Source organism: Trifolium pratense, linkage group LG1, assembly GCF_020283565.1.
Source record: "Trifolium pratense cultivar HEN17-A07 linkage group LG1, ARS_RC_1.1, whole genome shotgun sequence".
NCBI lineage: Eukaryota > Viridiplantae > Streptophyta > Magnoliopsida > Fabales > Fabaceae > Trifolium > Trifolium pratense.
Window position 1 is genome coordinate 45,371,161 of NC_060059.1, and position 16,331 is coordinate 45,387,491.

Sequence of the window (16,331 nt, forward strand, 5' to 3'; positions counted from 1 at the left end):
AAATTTAGCAAAAGAAAAATTAGTTATAGCGTAAGTTTGGATTCTTGGTGAATTTGACATAATCAAGGTAAGTCACGCTGATTTTTCAAAAACTACACTTTAGAACTACAACAAAATCCATTGTGGTTCCAAACATACCGATAATGTGATTGATATTTACAGGGTTTCAAAAAATAGGTCATCAATGCAATTTGGAACAAAATATCATGCTTTTTATGTCTGCGATTGAAATTGAGATTTGTATCATTCTCTACGATATCAAAAATTGTAATGACACAATTTTATTATATAAACACTCCGAAAATAAATGCAGAGAAACAGAATTTTATGCAGATTTGTCTCAAAATGGACTTCAATAAATTTAATTTAATGTATGACTTGTAAAACAAAAGTACTTGTCAGTGATTACACTTCAGGGTTACAGACAAATGTTTTGTTATAAATAATGTAAAAAAGAACATGAATAGTAAAATACATTGTATCCACAATTCAATGACACCAGGTATCTGTTTACAGAGTAGCATATTTGACAATGGACGGTAAGAGATTTACAATTCAATAGTTGCAACCAGAAAAGACTTGTCGAAGCCAGCTTGAGGTTAATTACATGATTCAAGAGGACAACACTTTCTTCTTTCCTTTTCTCATAACAATTAATTAGTGTAACCAATAACAAGTCCAACAAGGAATTGCATCAAGAGTGACATTTAAAGCATAGAAATAGTCAAATATATGCATGAGTTATGATGATACCTACACTATTTGACTCAATAGATCACGAGATTCCCTTGTTAGGACTCATGAGTAAGATTCCTCTCGCTATTAGATGGCTCTAACTTGGGCGGCAAGAGGTTTAAAAAGCTTCCTTGAACAGGTTGATCACTTGCAGATGTATCAGAAACCTCAGACACCTCTGAATCGGAATCTATCATAGAGCAAGTATGATTAGATAAAGAAAAAATTATGGTTACATGCAAGAAACAAAGATATACATAGAACAGCATGAACTAAGAAAACAGTTTGAAAGAATCAAATAGTCACAAAGATGTAAGAGCCTACCAAAAAGTGACTTAATGGATGGTCTCCTTGATTTGGAGGGTTTCTTCTTCAGTTCAGCTGCAACGCAATAGGATGGCAAAATCAACATAAAAGAGCAATATACCCATTAACTTCCAGAATATTCTTAAATGTTAAAAGCAATCAGCACCCCAAACAAAACACAAATTAAAAAAACTTTTCAACATACTCCGCCAATTTATTTTACATCTCCGGTTACAATGGAATGTAATAGCATTGATGTGAAACTGTGGTTTAGGGTTTAACATTCATTTCTAAAAAGCTAAAATCTTGGTAAGCTTTATCTCGAGTGGTGTTAGAAAATCTGTAAAATATAAAACCATAACATTTTTCATCAAAGTATGTTAGAGCATCTTAGATTCTCTCTTATGATTAGATTCCATATCTCCTCATATATAACGATTTTCTTACGTTCAAAAAAACGATTTTCTTATTAAATTAGGATTAAGCGTCTGATATCAATATAAATAAGGAGGTACATAGTCTTCTGTAAATGCAATATTTTTAGTAACCATTTATTGGCTTCAAAAGCACTCATTTGGTTAATATATCTAAGTGGGAAATATCTTTAACACTAACCTTTTTTCTTTAATATACTTTAACCCAAACGAAAGTACATTTCAAAGGAGATATATTTTTAGTAACCATCTATTGGCTTCAAAATCACTCATTTGGTTAATATATCTAAGTGGGAAATATCCACGAAGAATTCCTCGACAGTAACATATATAGCTATGACCAGAGACACACACACATATCGGTCAATTAAGTATAATAGCTATATCTATGACCATAGCTAAAATTGAACCTTGTGGCAAACATATTACATAAAATAATATGCATGAGTGGAAAGAGAAAAGTGAAACATACCCATCCCAGGAACTTGATAATCGCTGACAATTTCAAAGTTCTTGTATGTGTATCCAACAAAATTGAAGTCCTTAGATGAAATCATCTGCCACATCCCATCAAACAAGAAAAGAATAAGAAAAAAGAATTTGATTCGGGGTGGAGAACAGCATTTGGTAACAAATTAAAAATTCAAAGATTGATAATTATTCTGTAAGACTGAAAATAATACTTAAACCCGGTTGTCTAATACAGTTCACAAACAAGATAACCAACAATTGATATATTTGTTGGCAAATGCTAAAGCAAGTGAACCACAAAATCTGACAAGAGTTCTGTTGAATATATGAAGTCATTATTTGAGACTTGGGCAATATATACAAGCCAATATCATGAAGGTGCTGATCTAGCATGAATATATCAGCAAGCTCAATAATACATGCTCCTAAACCCTAGTAGATTCATATTTCAGCTTCCAAAGAATTCAAAGAACAGTGTATTCTCATGTATTATTGCAGTATACTAGTTGTACTGCAATACAGATAAATTTATTCATACACAAGTCTGAAGTTGGTTCATCTTAAAAATTATTCAAGTGATTTCAAAAGCCAAAATCAGCCTAAAAACAAAAAGAGCAATAAAATTTCTTTTACGGGAACTCCAAGCCATTTCAAGAGTTTGCAAGACATTTCTTACTACACGGCGCTACCTATATGGTTTATACCTTCTCAACCACCAACTCGCCTCATAACAACTAAAAGGCATATCAACGACTTCGTAAAAAAAAAAACTTACTCATGGTGTGCAAGTAAAAGGAAATTCATTTTTAAAACAGAACATACACCATAATTTTCATATCTATTACTAATATATTAAAATCGATTACTATCAAAGTTACTAATTTACCCTTGTTACTTTTAACCACGTTCCAAGTTTTATATCCTTCATTGTAATTTCACTAAAAAAATAGAAATATGATATGCTTAAAAATAGGAACAAAATAGATTATAGATAGAAACAAAACAGAACAGTCTATACATAAAAATAGGGGAAAAAACCAATAAAAATAGGACTATAGAAATTAAAAAAACATTACTCTATAAAAAAAATATAAACAATATATTTCATCAAAAAAAGAAAAGAAACATAAACATTTTTTTTATAATCGAAACATAAACAACATTACTACAAAGTTTACTACTTAACCATTAATAATAATGTAATAAAGTTAATTAGTATCAAACTTACTAAATATTCTTAATAAAATTTCTAATTTTTAATTAAAAATATACACGGGGCCATTATTTGTCACGGAAACATAAAAAATTTAATAAATAAGTTTACAAAAAATAATTAACACAATAATTCCACTTATATTTCAATAATATTATATAACAAATTTTTTAAATATTTTATTTTAAATAAAGTTTCTACATTAATATAGTGAGAAACTCAAATATCAAATAAAAGTCAATGTACCCGTGCGAATGCACGGGTCTTTAAACTAGTAAGTATTTCAAAAGTACAAACAATGATAACTGATTGATTTTCTTTGCTCTTCCTTATATTTAAAATTTTAGGGGGATTTAACAGAATACTGCTACTTGATCATCATATCAACAAATAAAAGGTTATTCAAACACTAACTCAACAGACAACAGATAACCTGGTTGCAATTTCCAACTGAAGGGAACATGAGATTACCTTCCTCCATGGACCAGCTTTTGATGACGGTCGAGTTTCGAAGTCAGCCTGCATGCACAAAAGGAAAAATGAGAAACAATGGACAAGAAAATATCAATACAAATAAGCAAGAAAGTGATAGACTAATATACCTCATCGAACTTTTCAAAATTCTGAGTATCTAATTCATCATTGACCTCAGGTATAAATGCAGCTTCAATGTGATATAGTTTATCCCATTCAACACCATTGAAGAACGGATGAGCCTGAAGAGGAAAGCAATACAAAGGTAGACTCAATATACAAATATGAAACATAATATAATATAATAAATCTAATCTATAATATAAAGAAGAACACACCATACAACACCTTTATTTCATCAGCACCGTTTGATCCCAGCCTATGATTGACATTACATAAAAGTCTACTAATAAGATCTTTAGCCTCTGGCGATAGCCCAGCTTCCTCAGGAAATTTCAAGTGAGATTTCCAGTTCACTATCTGCAATGAAGAGAAACCAAGAAAAAATTACGATCCTCTAAAAATTATATATATATATATATATATATATATATATATATATATATATATATATATATATATATATATAAAATTAAAAATAAAAACTCAGTCTGTTTGGTTTCTACGTCCATTTTGTGTTATTTGAAGACATGAAATATAGTGAAAATAAGGTGACATGAAACAGAAAAGGAAAAATACCGAACGGGATCTAAATTACTGTGTATATAGGATTTGGCTACTCAAAAGTTAACTATCAGTAATACTTGAAAAGAAAACCTTGAATTAAGTAGTTAGCTTCAGTCTGGCTGTCTTTCAACAACATTTTTTCAATATCCTTACTCTTGATTCTTGAATGATACTGAAGTCCACAAGAATGCAAGTTTTATTTCTTTGGAATAAAAGTATTTACTTTTTAAATATAAATGATCAACCAGTTAAGGATAATAAAGCCCATGAAAGATTTCATCTAAGAATGATTTGGTCACAAGCCCCTAACTACCAAGCCTATCTAAAATAAGAAAACAGATTAGAGTTTGGCAGTTCATATTAAATATCTGAAGGGGAAACAGGTGATCTGGTGTAAGAAGCTTCAGAGTCAAGAGGAAAATAAAGACTTATATTGTTGCGTTTCAGTTTATCTTGCACACTCGGCCAAAAAAATAAAGGACTAGAGGAAGAGTTCTGCCAAAGGAATTAAGATTAGAGGAAAAGTACTTTTAGCCTCATCGCCATTATCATATTTGATATGTCACGCATTTTATCAATGAGTGTAAACAATCTAGCCACCAATTTGATGTAGAATGATGGACTGACGGAAACGGCAAATACAAAGATGGGATAAACATCTTAACTGAAAATTAAAAAATCAAATGCAATAACTGCACAGGCCACAATCAATAGTAAGAGTATCCTGTAGTGGATTATAAAAACAAAAGTAAATGTCAAACAACCATTAGATGCAAAAATCATTTGTATCAGAAAGATTACCTTCCTACATGTTGTCATTGGATCATCAGAATAAAAAGGTGGATATCCCACCAACATTTCATACATGATAGCACCGAGTGACCACCTGTGAATTTTATAACAACCACTGTTTTGTCATGATAAGACATTCGAATGTCAAAGCAAGTTGAAATTTACTGAAAATATATAATTCAATTATGAATGAAAAGAATAAAGTCAGATGCTAAGATTTACAAGCAAAAAACTCACCAATCACATTCCATCCCATACCCTTTCTTCAAAAGAACTTCTGGAGCAATATAATCCGGTGTACCAACTGTGGAATAAGCCTACAACATTTATACATTCACAATTACAAGAACACACAGGAAAATGTAAAGGAACAGAATTTTAAACACGTGAAGTAATAGATACCGTCAACAGTATAAATCAGCCATTTGTTTTTTATTTTATTTTTCATTTTTTGGTTGGACAGGCAGAAAGGGATTAAGAGGTACAGTTCATGAGTACACTGTACATAACTTCAATACTTACTGGAAGGAAAACACTACATTAAGTTTTGCAACTACATCACTCTCAATAAATAAAGCAAGATCATAACATTACAGCAATCAACTTACAAGTGTCCTCCTGTTCTTTTGCCAGTTTTGCAGTTGTTCTTGTTGTGTGCGTTTTGGAGTTGAACCGGTCTCATTATGTGTAGATCCATTTGCATTCTGACCAACAGAAAAATCCTTTTCTTCAAGCTGACTACAGTCTAATGGTTTACAAAGTCCAAAGTCAGACAGTCTCAAGTGTCCATATCTATCAAGTAATAAGTTGTCAGGCTTGATATCCCTGCAACACAAAATATTGAAAAGATGAATTTACAGTTCAGTGATAAAGTTCTCTTTAGTTTTAAACGGGAATGGATTCTCTCAAGTGTGATTTACACTTGAGAGAATAAAGTGTAATCTAACACCATCTAAATTCATTTTCTCTAAATTTTTATATATTTCTCTCTCTTGATCAATGGTAACAAACCACACTTTATTCTCTCAAGTGTAAATTACACTTGAGAGAATCCATTCTCGTTTTAAACACATGGGCACACACAGATAAATATGATTTCATACATCGAACATTTTCCAGAATTGGATGATTTTAAAATAATTTTGCTAGCAATCATGATAAGAGTTATAACAGCATGTTATGGAAGTTAACTTCAGGTTATACCAGTCTGCATTAGAATCTAACCCTACAAAAAATATGTATACCTGTGTATATAATTGTGCTCGTGTATAGATTCAATAGCCAGAACAGTTTCTCCAACATAAAATCTGGCTTCATCTTCAGTCAAGGTATCCTTTCTCATAAGTAGAGTCATCATATCTCCACCCGGTAGATACTCCATAATAAGATAAAGATACTCATCATCCTGGAAAGAACAGTAAAGTTTGACTATGCAATTGCTGTCAACCTCTGCGAGGAGATTCCTTTCCGCTTTGACGTGTTCAACCTGAAAAAAATTGTGAAAGAGGGAATAAGTATAAACCATTACAACTTTATTAAACTTATTCATAAAAATCGCCGTTCTCTTGAATAACATCCTCTAGCAAGACAAATGACTACAAACCTGGCCTCTGCGAAGCATCTCTGATTTCTTTAGTTTTTTCATTGCGTATACATGATCAGTAGTCTTCTCTCTGCAGACTCTGACCTGCAACAATTTCAAATTTAATACCCAAATTGCTTTAGTCGAAGATACATAAAGGAAACAGAGAAAGAAAAAAAGAATCAGCTGGGAAGTTCTGGCAGCTTTTACACACACAGAAATCTAAGAATGAGCTTGTGGTTCAAGATAAAGTGGATGTTTCAGCAAATACAATCTACAGACTCTGTATGTTCAGTACCACTGAGCAAGATCTATTTGGAGTTTCTGTGAGAGAGTGGAGAGAAGAAATTTTTTCATTCACAATAATTTAATCCCATTCCAACGAAGCAGAAAGGTTATATATTGTAAGAGATGGGGTGACTCTGACTCCTAGATCAATTGTAGACTAAAATGTGAAATCCAATAAAAAATTATGACTAACATTAGGATATTGGTAGTCTTGGCCATCTACAAGTGTTAGTGCCAATTCTCCCAAATTATTCTCATATTACCATAATATCCATGGCTTGAATAGAGAAAAAAATATTGAGACCCTAAATATTATTACTAAAAACATCATGAATGCCTATAGGCTCTTTTGTACCACACATTACTGATTACAATGTTTTATTCCGTATATCTCCCTTCAAAATCACATCAATGGTTACTAATATGCATATGAGGAATCAAAGAAGAAAAAAATGCATATTATTATTATATAAAAAAGTAGTGAGAGTAACAAACAGAAAAATATATTTTAATTTTGATGAACAAAGACAATATAGTACAATCCACCATTACATTTCAGTTTATTTATACACAAAAAAAAAAAAAAAAAACATAAACCAGAAGAAGAGAGCATAATTAGTCATGTCATATTTATCATTACTCATAAAATTGTGAACATACCTCTCCAAATGCACCTTTTCCAATCATAGTTAATAACTCAAAATCATCAACGCCCATCTTGGCCCTCTGAAGGCGCATATATTCAGTTTCCTTTTTCTCTAAAAACTTAAGCAAGTTGCTTTGATCCTCTTCAGAGACATCAGCATCAGCCAACTTCTTTTCCAAGATGGTTCGACTGTTATAAGCAAGTGAAGTGTTTTAAATTTTTAGCACGGTATTAAAGCACCTAACACAATGCACATTAACATTCAAGAGAAAAAGACATTTTCAGCATCTTTTACATGCTTCAATCAAACCATGAGAGAGAGGAAAGAGGCATTATTTATCACTATACTCGACTCTGGGTGCCCCTCAACAAAAAATTGAGAGGAAACCATCTTTCACAATACTACATTTCAAATGTTGAAGAATATGAAAAATATCACATAATAATTGGGTTGTGTAATTGCAACTTTCAGTAATTTAGAATGTCTTAGATTATCTTTTAGGATTGGTTTCCATGTTTCTTCTAATGTTTTGTTTCATATTCAATTGGGATTAGTAGCCTAGTAACTGTCATTATTAATTTCCTTAATTAATAACAGGAGTCTAGTATCAATATGAATAAGGACCGGACTTTTGAAATCAAATTCAAAATCAGAAATCACAAGCTTTGGTGTTTCCATTCCCACATTCATATTTAAAAACCTATAACATCAACATGATATTAGAGCAATAGTAATATCTCCAAAACAAAATCTTGCTGTTCATTCACAAAGTCCAATCTCCCTTTCATCCGAAACTAGTAAGATATTTAGATGAGCTTATAGGTTGACTCAACATAAGTTCAAAACAGCTTATGACAATACGATATTTAGAAGAGCCTGTGAAAATAAGTAAAAACAACTATTGAACGTATCATCAACTATATTTATGATGTTCCAATTCCAAACACTTGGGCAAGTGATCATGTCATAAGATAAGCACAAATAAGCTCTTCCAAGTGCCCCCTAAACAAGGATCAGTGCTTAGTTTTTTGTGATAAAAATCAATAATCACAATTCCAAAAATTTATTCTTTATATCTCCTCATTCCTTAAATTCAACACAATCCACTAAAATATTAAAACTTGTAGTTTCTATAATAGTACAATAGCTAATGATGTGATTAGCCAATTCCCTCTTAAGAACATCAATGAGTGAAATCTTTAATCCATTATATCATTATATGCACAGGCATATCACCAGCTAGATTTTTTTTTATTTAGAAAATAATAACTTAATAACACACTTTCTATGGATAGTTCTGCAAAAAAATCTAAACCTCATCGGTGAATAGTAACAATTCCGGTCAAACTTGAGTTGCAAGCAAAACTGTTCTCATGAAACAAAATAATAATGAGGCAGCATAAGCCTCGTTCGATTTTCAGATTCGACACTCCATTTGAATTTTCACCCTGGGTTCTTGAGAAACCCCAGCCAAGTGCCGGATTTAAAAACTCTACAGTACAACTCCTATGTGAATTATAATGCAGTAATGCAAAGGTGCAAATTGTACAATGGCAATGCTGAAAAACAAATACCAGAAGGTTCATACAACTTGGTCCAAAACTATGTAAAGCATAAAATGAAAATCACAAAGATAGCACTTTTCAAATACTACCAAAAAACTCAAAAAGTAAATTGCTGCATGTTTACTGATCCATTGGTTCCCAAAGCTCCTATTCTAATGAGATTGTTTTCCCTCCTCACAAAAGCGAGGCCGAGTATCATAATTGGATTTCTCCAATATATCAAAAAGCAAGTATCTATAGTAAGTATGGATAAAATGAATCATACCGCTCCTTCCTCTCCTGAAGGTTCTTCATTTGCTCCTTGTAATGATTTTCAATATACTGCTTTGCCGCGGCAACCTTCTGTTTGGTGACATCAGAAAGCAATGCTTCATCGACAGGTGATGTCGAATCTCCATCTCCATCTCCATCATTATTACCATCTTCATCTCTCTTCTTTGCCTTCAGTTTATCACGAGGCTGCAACTTCTGAAGCCAACTCCTAGCAGAATCCATTTTCTTAACTCAATAATTAACAACCTTCCTTGTTCCTTCTATATGCATGTTCAAACAATTTCCTTCAAATCACTGAAAAAAATACCAATTACAAAAGATTTGCATCAATCATATCGAAAAAAAGTAACTCCTATAAAAATGATTAATTTCTACACCAAAATAAGACGAAACAAACCCCCATTCAAATAAAAAAAAAAAAAAAAGGGGGGAAAAAACCAGATTCGTTTCCCTGCAATTTCCAAATTTGCACACAATCCATTTTCCACAAAATATAGTATTTACATTTATTTATTTTTTCTCAAAAATCATGATTAAAAAAAAAACTGTGTACCTGAATTCCTTTGCTTGGGGCATTTTGCAAACCGTAAAATGGAAGCAATGGCGTGAGAGAAGGAAAGAATTTTAAGGATTTGATGAAACCCTAGAGAGAGAGAGAGAGAGAGAGAGAGGGAATTTGGTTGTGCAATGGGGAATGAGAAAGGAAAAGGTGTGTGTGTCGTCTCTTTCCGATGAGATTGTGATTGTACGCGTGCGTGATTTTCTGTGCGATGCTCCTCTCCTCTCTTTTTTATGTTTCTTTCTATTTCTGAAAATGAAATGAATCAAAATCATGCATGTTCTCGTGTTCCTTTTTATACCAACTTTGCAACCATATTTTTTTTCACTTTTTTAGGAATAAAAAAAAAGTTGAGAAAATAAGATATACTTAAAATAATTTTATAATTTTATCCTCATAAAAATCATTTTTGGAACACTTAAATAAATGAGATTGCCTTTCTTCTAACTTAATTAAGATTCTTATGGAAAGTTTGTTGTCTATTAGAAATTAATCTCTGCAGTTGTGCGCTGAGAATATTCGATTTACGCAAAAAATAAATTATTTTTTATTAAAATAATTACTTTTAAAAATATTGTATCTTATTGTTATAGATTAAAAAAAATAGAATATAAAAAATAAGAAAAGTGCTATTCAGTAAGAAATTGCTTACAAGATAGAGAAAAATCTTATGACAACTTTTAATACTTAAAAATTATGACAATTCTATCTCTCATGTATGGTTAGTCAATTTATAATTCGTTAAATTTTCTTAATTTTATGAATTTTTCTTTTCTTGTGTAAATTTTTGTTACCAGCAACGCACTACACAATAATCGGAAAATAATCGATTATAAATGAGAAATTGGTTTCACCAACAACAGAAAAATGAGAAGTTATGAAAAAATAAGTCAGGCTTGTCGTGCCAACCCATTTAACCCGCTATTTTTGCCAGGCCGAGCTGAAGTTTTCGACTCAGTGTCTTGACGGCCCAACTACCGCTGGCATTTTATTTCTTAATTTTTTTTTCTAGACTCTTTTCCAGAAACCAAAAGATTAGCACACAAAAAATGTTCCAGTTTATTTTTTATTTTTTTAATTACCATTTTTTCTATTGGTTTATAGAATGAAGAGATATTTATTATTCGTAAAAAATCAATTCAAAATTAAGAAAGGGAACACCAACAAAGACATTATAGTTTAGTAAAAAAAAAGGCAAAATTACACTACAAGTCCTTTATCTTATTTTTTTGTAACACTTTGGTCCTTTATCTTTTTTTTGTAACACTTTGGTTCTTGATCTTTTATTTGTAACACTTTAGTCCTTTATTTTTTTTATTTGTAACACTTTAGTCCATTTTTTTGTAACAGTTTGGTCCTTTATCTTTTTTTATTTGTAACATTTTGCTCCTTTATTTTTTATAAATAAATAAGATAAGGACCAAAGTGTTACAAAAAAAAAGATAAAGGATCAAATTGTTACAAAAAAAAAGATAAAGGACCAAATTGTTACAAAAAAATAAGATAAAGGATCTGTAGTGTAATTTTGCCAAAAAAAAAAAAACAAAGACATCACAGTCGTTTTAACCTTTAAATTTTTTTTTTTATGGATCCCACGAGAAACTAGATTCGATTCCAACGCCTCCCTTTTCTGCTTTTGTACGAGCCAATATTCTACTTTGGAAGAATGTTTTACCGCATAAAAATCTAATGAATAATGCTAGCAACACACTCTTTAACAAATACACTCCAACACACTCTCTTTTATTGGTTGAAATTCACATGAGTCCCATAAAAAAATGTAGACTCATATAACTTTTATGGGACCCATATAAATTTTAACCAATAAAAAAGAGTGTGTTTGTTAAAGAGTGTGTTGCTAGCACTCCTCAAATCTAATTGCCTTAACTTTTTTTTTTCCTTATGTTTTGTCGCATTTTCTCAACAAATTTTGAATGGAGAAAACCAAGTTAGTCGTTGTTGCTAAAGGTCATGGAAGAATGTTAGCTAAGCCGATCCAAATAACCCATATAACTTTTATGGGATCCACATGATTTTAATCTACATTGAACAAATTATAAAGCTATAATTTAAGCATACTTGTTTAAACATATATCAACCGAAGAAAAATAGATAACCCCAAAAGAAAACTATAAGCCACTAAAAGCTGTTCAATTGGAGCTTGAAGTGGATGATTACACATTTAATCATGACCAAGACAGATGCAAAACCTAGAAGAATTTTATTTGGTTGTATAAATCACATATGGAATGACAATTCTTACAGTGTATATTTTCGTCTCTCAAATTAACATCATAAGCAATTGGTGTCAATAGAGATTATCGATAGTATGCCATGTGTCTGGATGAAAAGAACGGAGAGCTAGCAAAAGGATTCGCCTGAGATGTATTGTTGACAGGTTTCTTCTTTTCAAGTTTTGTTTCAGCACGGAGCCAGGACTCAACAACAGACAGCAGATTAGTTGAAGATTTCAACTCGTTAACATCTGATATTTTTTCTGCTCTCCTCAGTTCGCCTTCTTGTATGTATGCCAAATGAGTTGCCCATGTCTCTAGTCCATCAAAAATGTGAGTGGCATATACAATTGTAGCTTCTCTCTGTAAAAAAGAACATAAAAAATTACCATTGTTTCTGAACACAAGTTTCCAGGCTTTGCAAGATGGGCTAATCATCTTCTAAGTATAATAATTTGTTTTTGCATTATAGTTTCTACTTTCTATGAATACTTTAATATACATATTGGGAAAATATACAGTATATTCTTTGTCTCTTGTAGAAACTGAAGATCAAACTCATTTTATCTTTAAAAAACAAGTAATCTTAAAGATTACTTGTTTTAGTTGCATTCAGGCCATCTCCGTTGGAGTTTTCCCACACTTATAATCTGTGTGTTTGAGCATTCAAATATATAGAGCTAGTGAATACCTGCTCACATTCTTCCTTGAAGAATTCCAATAAATCCATTCGAGTAACAACATCCAGGTCAACTGTAACCTCATCCAGCAAGAGAACCTGAAATGTAAATCAAGGGTTACAGGTTTAGATTGGATTGATTTGAACTGTCACATTAAATTAAATAAAATTAAACATAGTCACACAAATAAATAAATAAATAAAAATACAATAACCATTAGATATCATATTGGGCATACGCTTACTATAGGATAGTTCTTGTCGAAAATTACTATATTAAATAAATAACTTTTTGTAAGCATTATATATTAGCAATCCAACCACCAAATTGGAAGTTATATTTTAGTAGATCCCAGCCTACAAATTTTCATAAAATTCAAATACTATTTGATACTTCATCAATTTAATACAAAATATACATTTTAAACTACAAATAAATGTGGATTGTGGACTACCAAGATTGCATAACAACTGATGTTCAATTTAATTTAAAGCTTAATGTGCATGATCATTTTTTTTCCAAGAAACAATGTGCATGACCATATTAAGATAATATCACACAATTCGTTATTGGGTTAGTAAAATTTAATGTATATTGTGTGTTTTAAATGAAGTAACTTTCGTAAGAGCTACTTTTGAAGTGTGTGTGTGTGTGTGTGTAATTCAAAAGACATCAACAGATTACTCAGAGAGGGTTTTTTCTTCAGAAAAAGACGGCAAGGATCAAGTAGGAATATAAAGTTCACACTCAATTGAAAGCATATTGACACTGACATTGTCCACAACAGCATAACTACCATATACAAATTCCCTAGGCTATTCAATCCTTGATACCTTGTACGGATGAAGAAGACCTAGACAGATTTGTACTCGACGCCGCTGGCCATCGGATACCTTATGCATTCGCCACTGCAGATCTATATCAAGCAGGTCAATCAAATTATCTCTCCTGTTAGGATCAACGCCTTCGACTGTCAAAATCAGAAGAGCGTCTTAGTTTTTCTACACATCAGACTAAAGAGCAATTGTTTTTGGATAGCCAAATGTTACCACACTTGTATACATAACATGATTTCAGTGTTCATTATTTTACAAAATTTTGTCCTTAATAGGGTTTTATTGAAGGACCCCGTGATATGGTATGATTAGCTTTTCTTGCATGATATTTAGAAATTGAAAAATGGAGATGCAGTTGCATTTGATAACAACGAAAATCATGTTTGAAAACCCACCACCGAATATCATATGTTCAGCAGAGAAGTCTCCCTGGAGTGGAATGTCTCCCTGGATAACAGCAACAACATTAATACTTGAAATGGAATTGATCAAAGCATAGGCAACACAGGTTAACAGAAAGGGCCATGGTACAGTTTGAAGAAACATCAGAAACATAAAAGTTATGCCAAAAGAAAACCACTAGAGATCTAAGGCTCTGAAGTGGGTCACTATATTTTACGATCATCAAGTTCTTGCTAGGACCAAAGCCCACATTATGACCAGATTTACAATACGTGTGTGGTTCTTGTACAAAACAAAAATAAACATTAGAGGAAATCAATCTATAGTTCTGGCTAAGAGAACACAAAGGGTTGTGCATGAGTGCATCCATATTTCCATACTACAACAGAGACATGATTCCGACATTTGATCTCATAATATTTATCAAAAAAACAAAATGATTGGCTTAAATGTACCTAAAAAATTGAGGACAAAGTAACTTATTCATAAGCACTCACCAACAATCAATTCAAACTAAATGCAGAGGCCATAGAAGAAATTTAAGCAACTAAAACCTGTGAAAACAATTCAACTTTATTTTATCTTTTGGTATGAAAATAACTTATTCATAAGCATGTATATGATAAACACTAATGATATAGGCTGGCCATACCGAAGATTGTCTCGCAGTAATAAATCACACCAGTGTTTACTTTTGGCCATATGAAACAACATTATGAATCAAAGATTGCATATATGGCTTTGGCTAACATGCATGAGTGCACCATATGGTGCACAGTGCACAAGTTAGCAATTTCATTATAACAAATATGAATTTTACAAAATCTATCGTTGGATTGAAAGTTTATATCATATAGATCATCCATAATTTTTTTTGGAAAAATTGAAAATCATTTGATATGTTATTGAAACCGGTCAAAATTATCGGTTTATAAATTTCTATTAAATACCGTTAATCTTTATGAGTCTCAATAACATATCAAATGATTTTTAATTTTTTTATGGATGATCTATATGACGTAAACTTTTAATCCAAGTGTGGATTTTGTAAAATTCGTATTCATTATAATGAAATCGCTAACTTTTGCACCGTGCACCATATGGTGCACTTGTGCATGTTAGAACTTGGCTGACTAGATAGTGGAGTGATATCCTAGTTAAAAGATCCCTCCACAATAGAGAACATGGGTTAGCTTAGCTTCATAACAGACCGATCACTCAGCAATTAAAAAACAAAACAGCCGAGACCTTGATCATGGCACAATGCCGGCAAGAATATATCCCAATCGCAATGAATGAATAGTGCAATAGTGAAAAAGAAGCAAAACCTAACCCTATTTGGTTAGCACATTGAAAAATCACAAAAAATAACCTAACAGAAAAATGAAGAACTCACAGCGCAGCCAATGTTTTTACTCCAAGATCCACCCAAATAAGCAAGATCTCCACTACAAACAAGCTGAGTATCATGAAAAGCAGAAGAATTCAACACACGGACAACGTCTCTTCCTCCAACCATATGCTTCCCAGCCAGAATCTTCAACAAAGTCGTTTTCCCTACACAAAACAACGCAATTAACAAAATGCTCTTCCTAACAATTATAAATGAAGAAATGTTAGGGTTAGTTACCGGATCCATTGGCACCGACGAGGAGGCAACGAGATCCGGGGGAGACGTGAAGGTTGAAATCGAGGAAAAGCGGTGGTTGAAGTCCGTCGTAGGAGAATTGCATTCCTTGGACTTGGATTCCACCGGAATTTTCGATCGCCATTTTGAAGCTGTAACGGTAATAATAACTGGAAGTGTGATTGGGGGTTTTTATTTAAGCTTGTGAAGTTTGAGTTTGGCGCCGATAGAAAACGAACACGTCTGTGTGTGTAAATCAAAGCTGTGAATAAAGGACCATCCACGTCGACTCTTCCACCTACCTCCTCTGCTTCCATAATAATAATAATAATAATAATAATAATAATAATGGAAAAATGTCCAAACTAGTGTAAACTTAATTTAACTTATCCAGATTAATGTCCATTAGTTTATCCTCTAGTTTCTTCCAGTACCTTATCCAGATTGTGACATGTGGCAAAAAAGAATTCAATGGTTCAAATTAAAAATTGAAAAAAAAAAAACCGTAACAACACACCATGTCTTT

The 16,331-nt window shown here is 32.0% G+C and overlaps 2 protein-coding genes across 2 annotated transcripts; both read right to left on the minus strand.

Annotated features, from left to right (window-relative positions):
• Positions 1-334: 334 nt before the first annotated feature.
• Positions 335-10,397, minus strand: LOC123920822 (serine/threonine-protein kinase tricornered-like). Its single transcript, XM_045973146.1, has 14 exons — positions 10,021-10,397; positions 9,460-9,761; positions 7,643-7,817; positions 6,716-6,799; positions 6,357-6,598; positions 5,721-5,937; positions 5,350-5,429; positions 5,122-5,206; positions 3,982-4,113; positions 3,762-3,875; positions 3,631-3,678; positions 1,948-2,032; positions 1,060-1,116; positions 335-925 (listed from the first exon to the last, which is right to left on the minus strand). The coding sequence occupies exons 2-14, from the start codon at positions 9,687-9,689 to the stop codon at positions 792-794; spliced, it is 1,683 nt and encodes a 560-aa protein (XP_045829102.1). The 5' UTR covers positions 9,690-9,761; positions 10,021-10,397; the 3' UTR covers positions 335-791.
• A 1,674-nt stretch (positions 10,398-12,071) lies between these two features.
• LOC123901679 (ABC transporter I family member 21-like) lies at positions 12,072-16,090 on the minus strand. Its single transcript, XM_045951687.1, has 6 exons — positions 15,809-16,090; positions 15,575-15,735; positions 14,172-14,223; positions 13,774-13,910; positions 12,952-13,038; positions 12,072-12,623 (listed from the first exon to the last, which is right to left on the minus strand). The coding sequence occupies exons 1-6, from the start codon at positions 15,948-15,950 to the stop codon at positions 12,345-12,347; spliced, it is 858 nt and encodes a 285-aa protein (XP_045807643.1). The 5' UTR covers positions 15,951-16,090; the 3' UTR covers positions 12,072-12,344.
• Between the last annotated feature and the right edge of the window lie 241 nt (positions 16,091-16,331).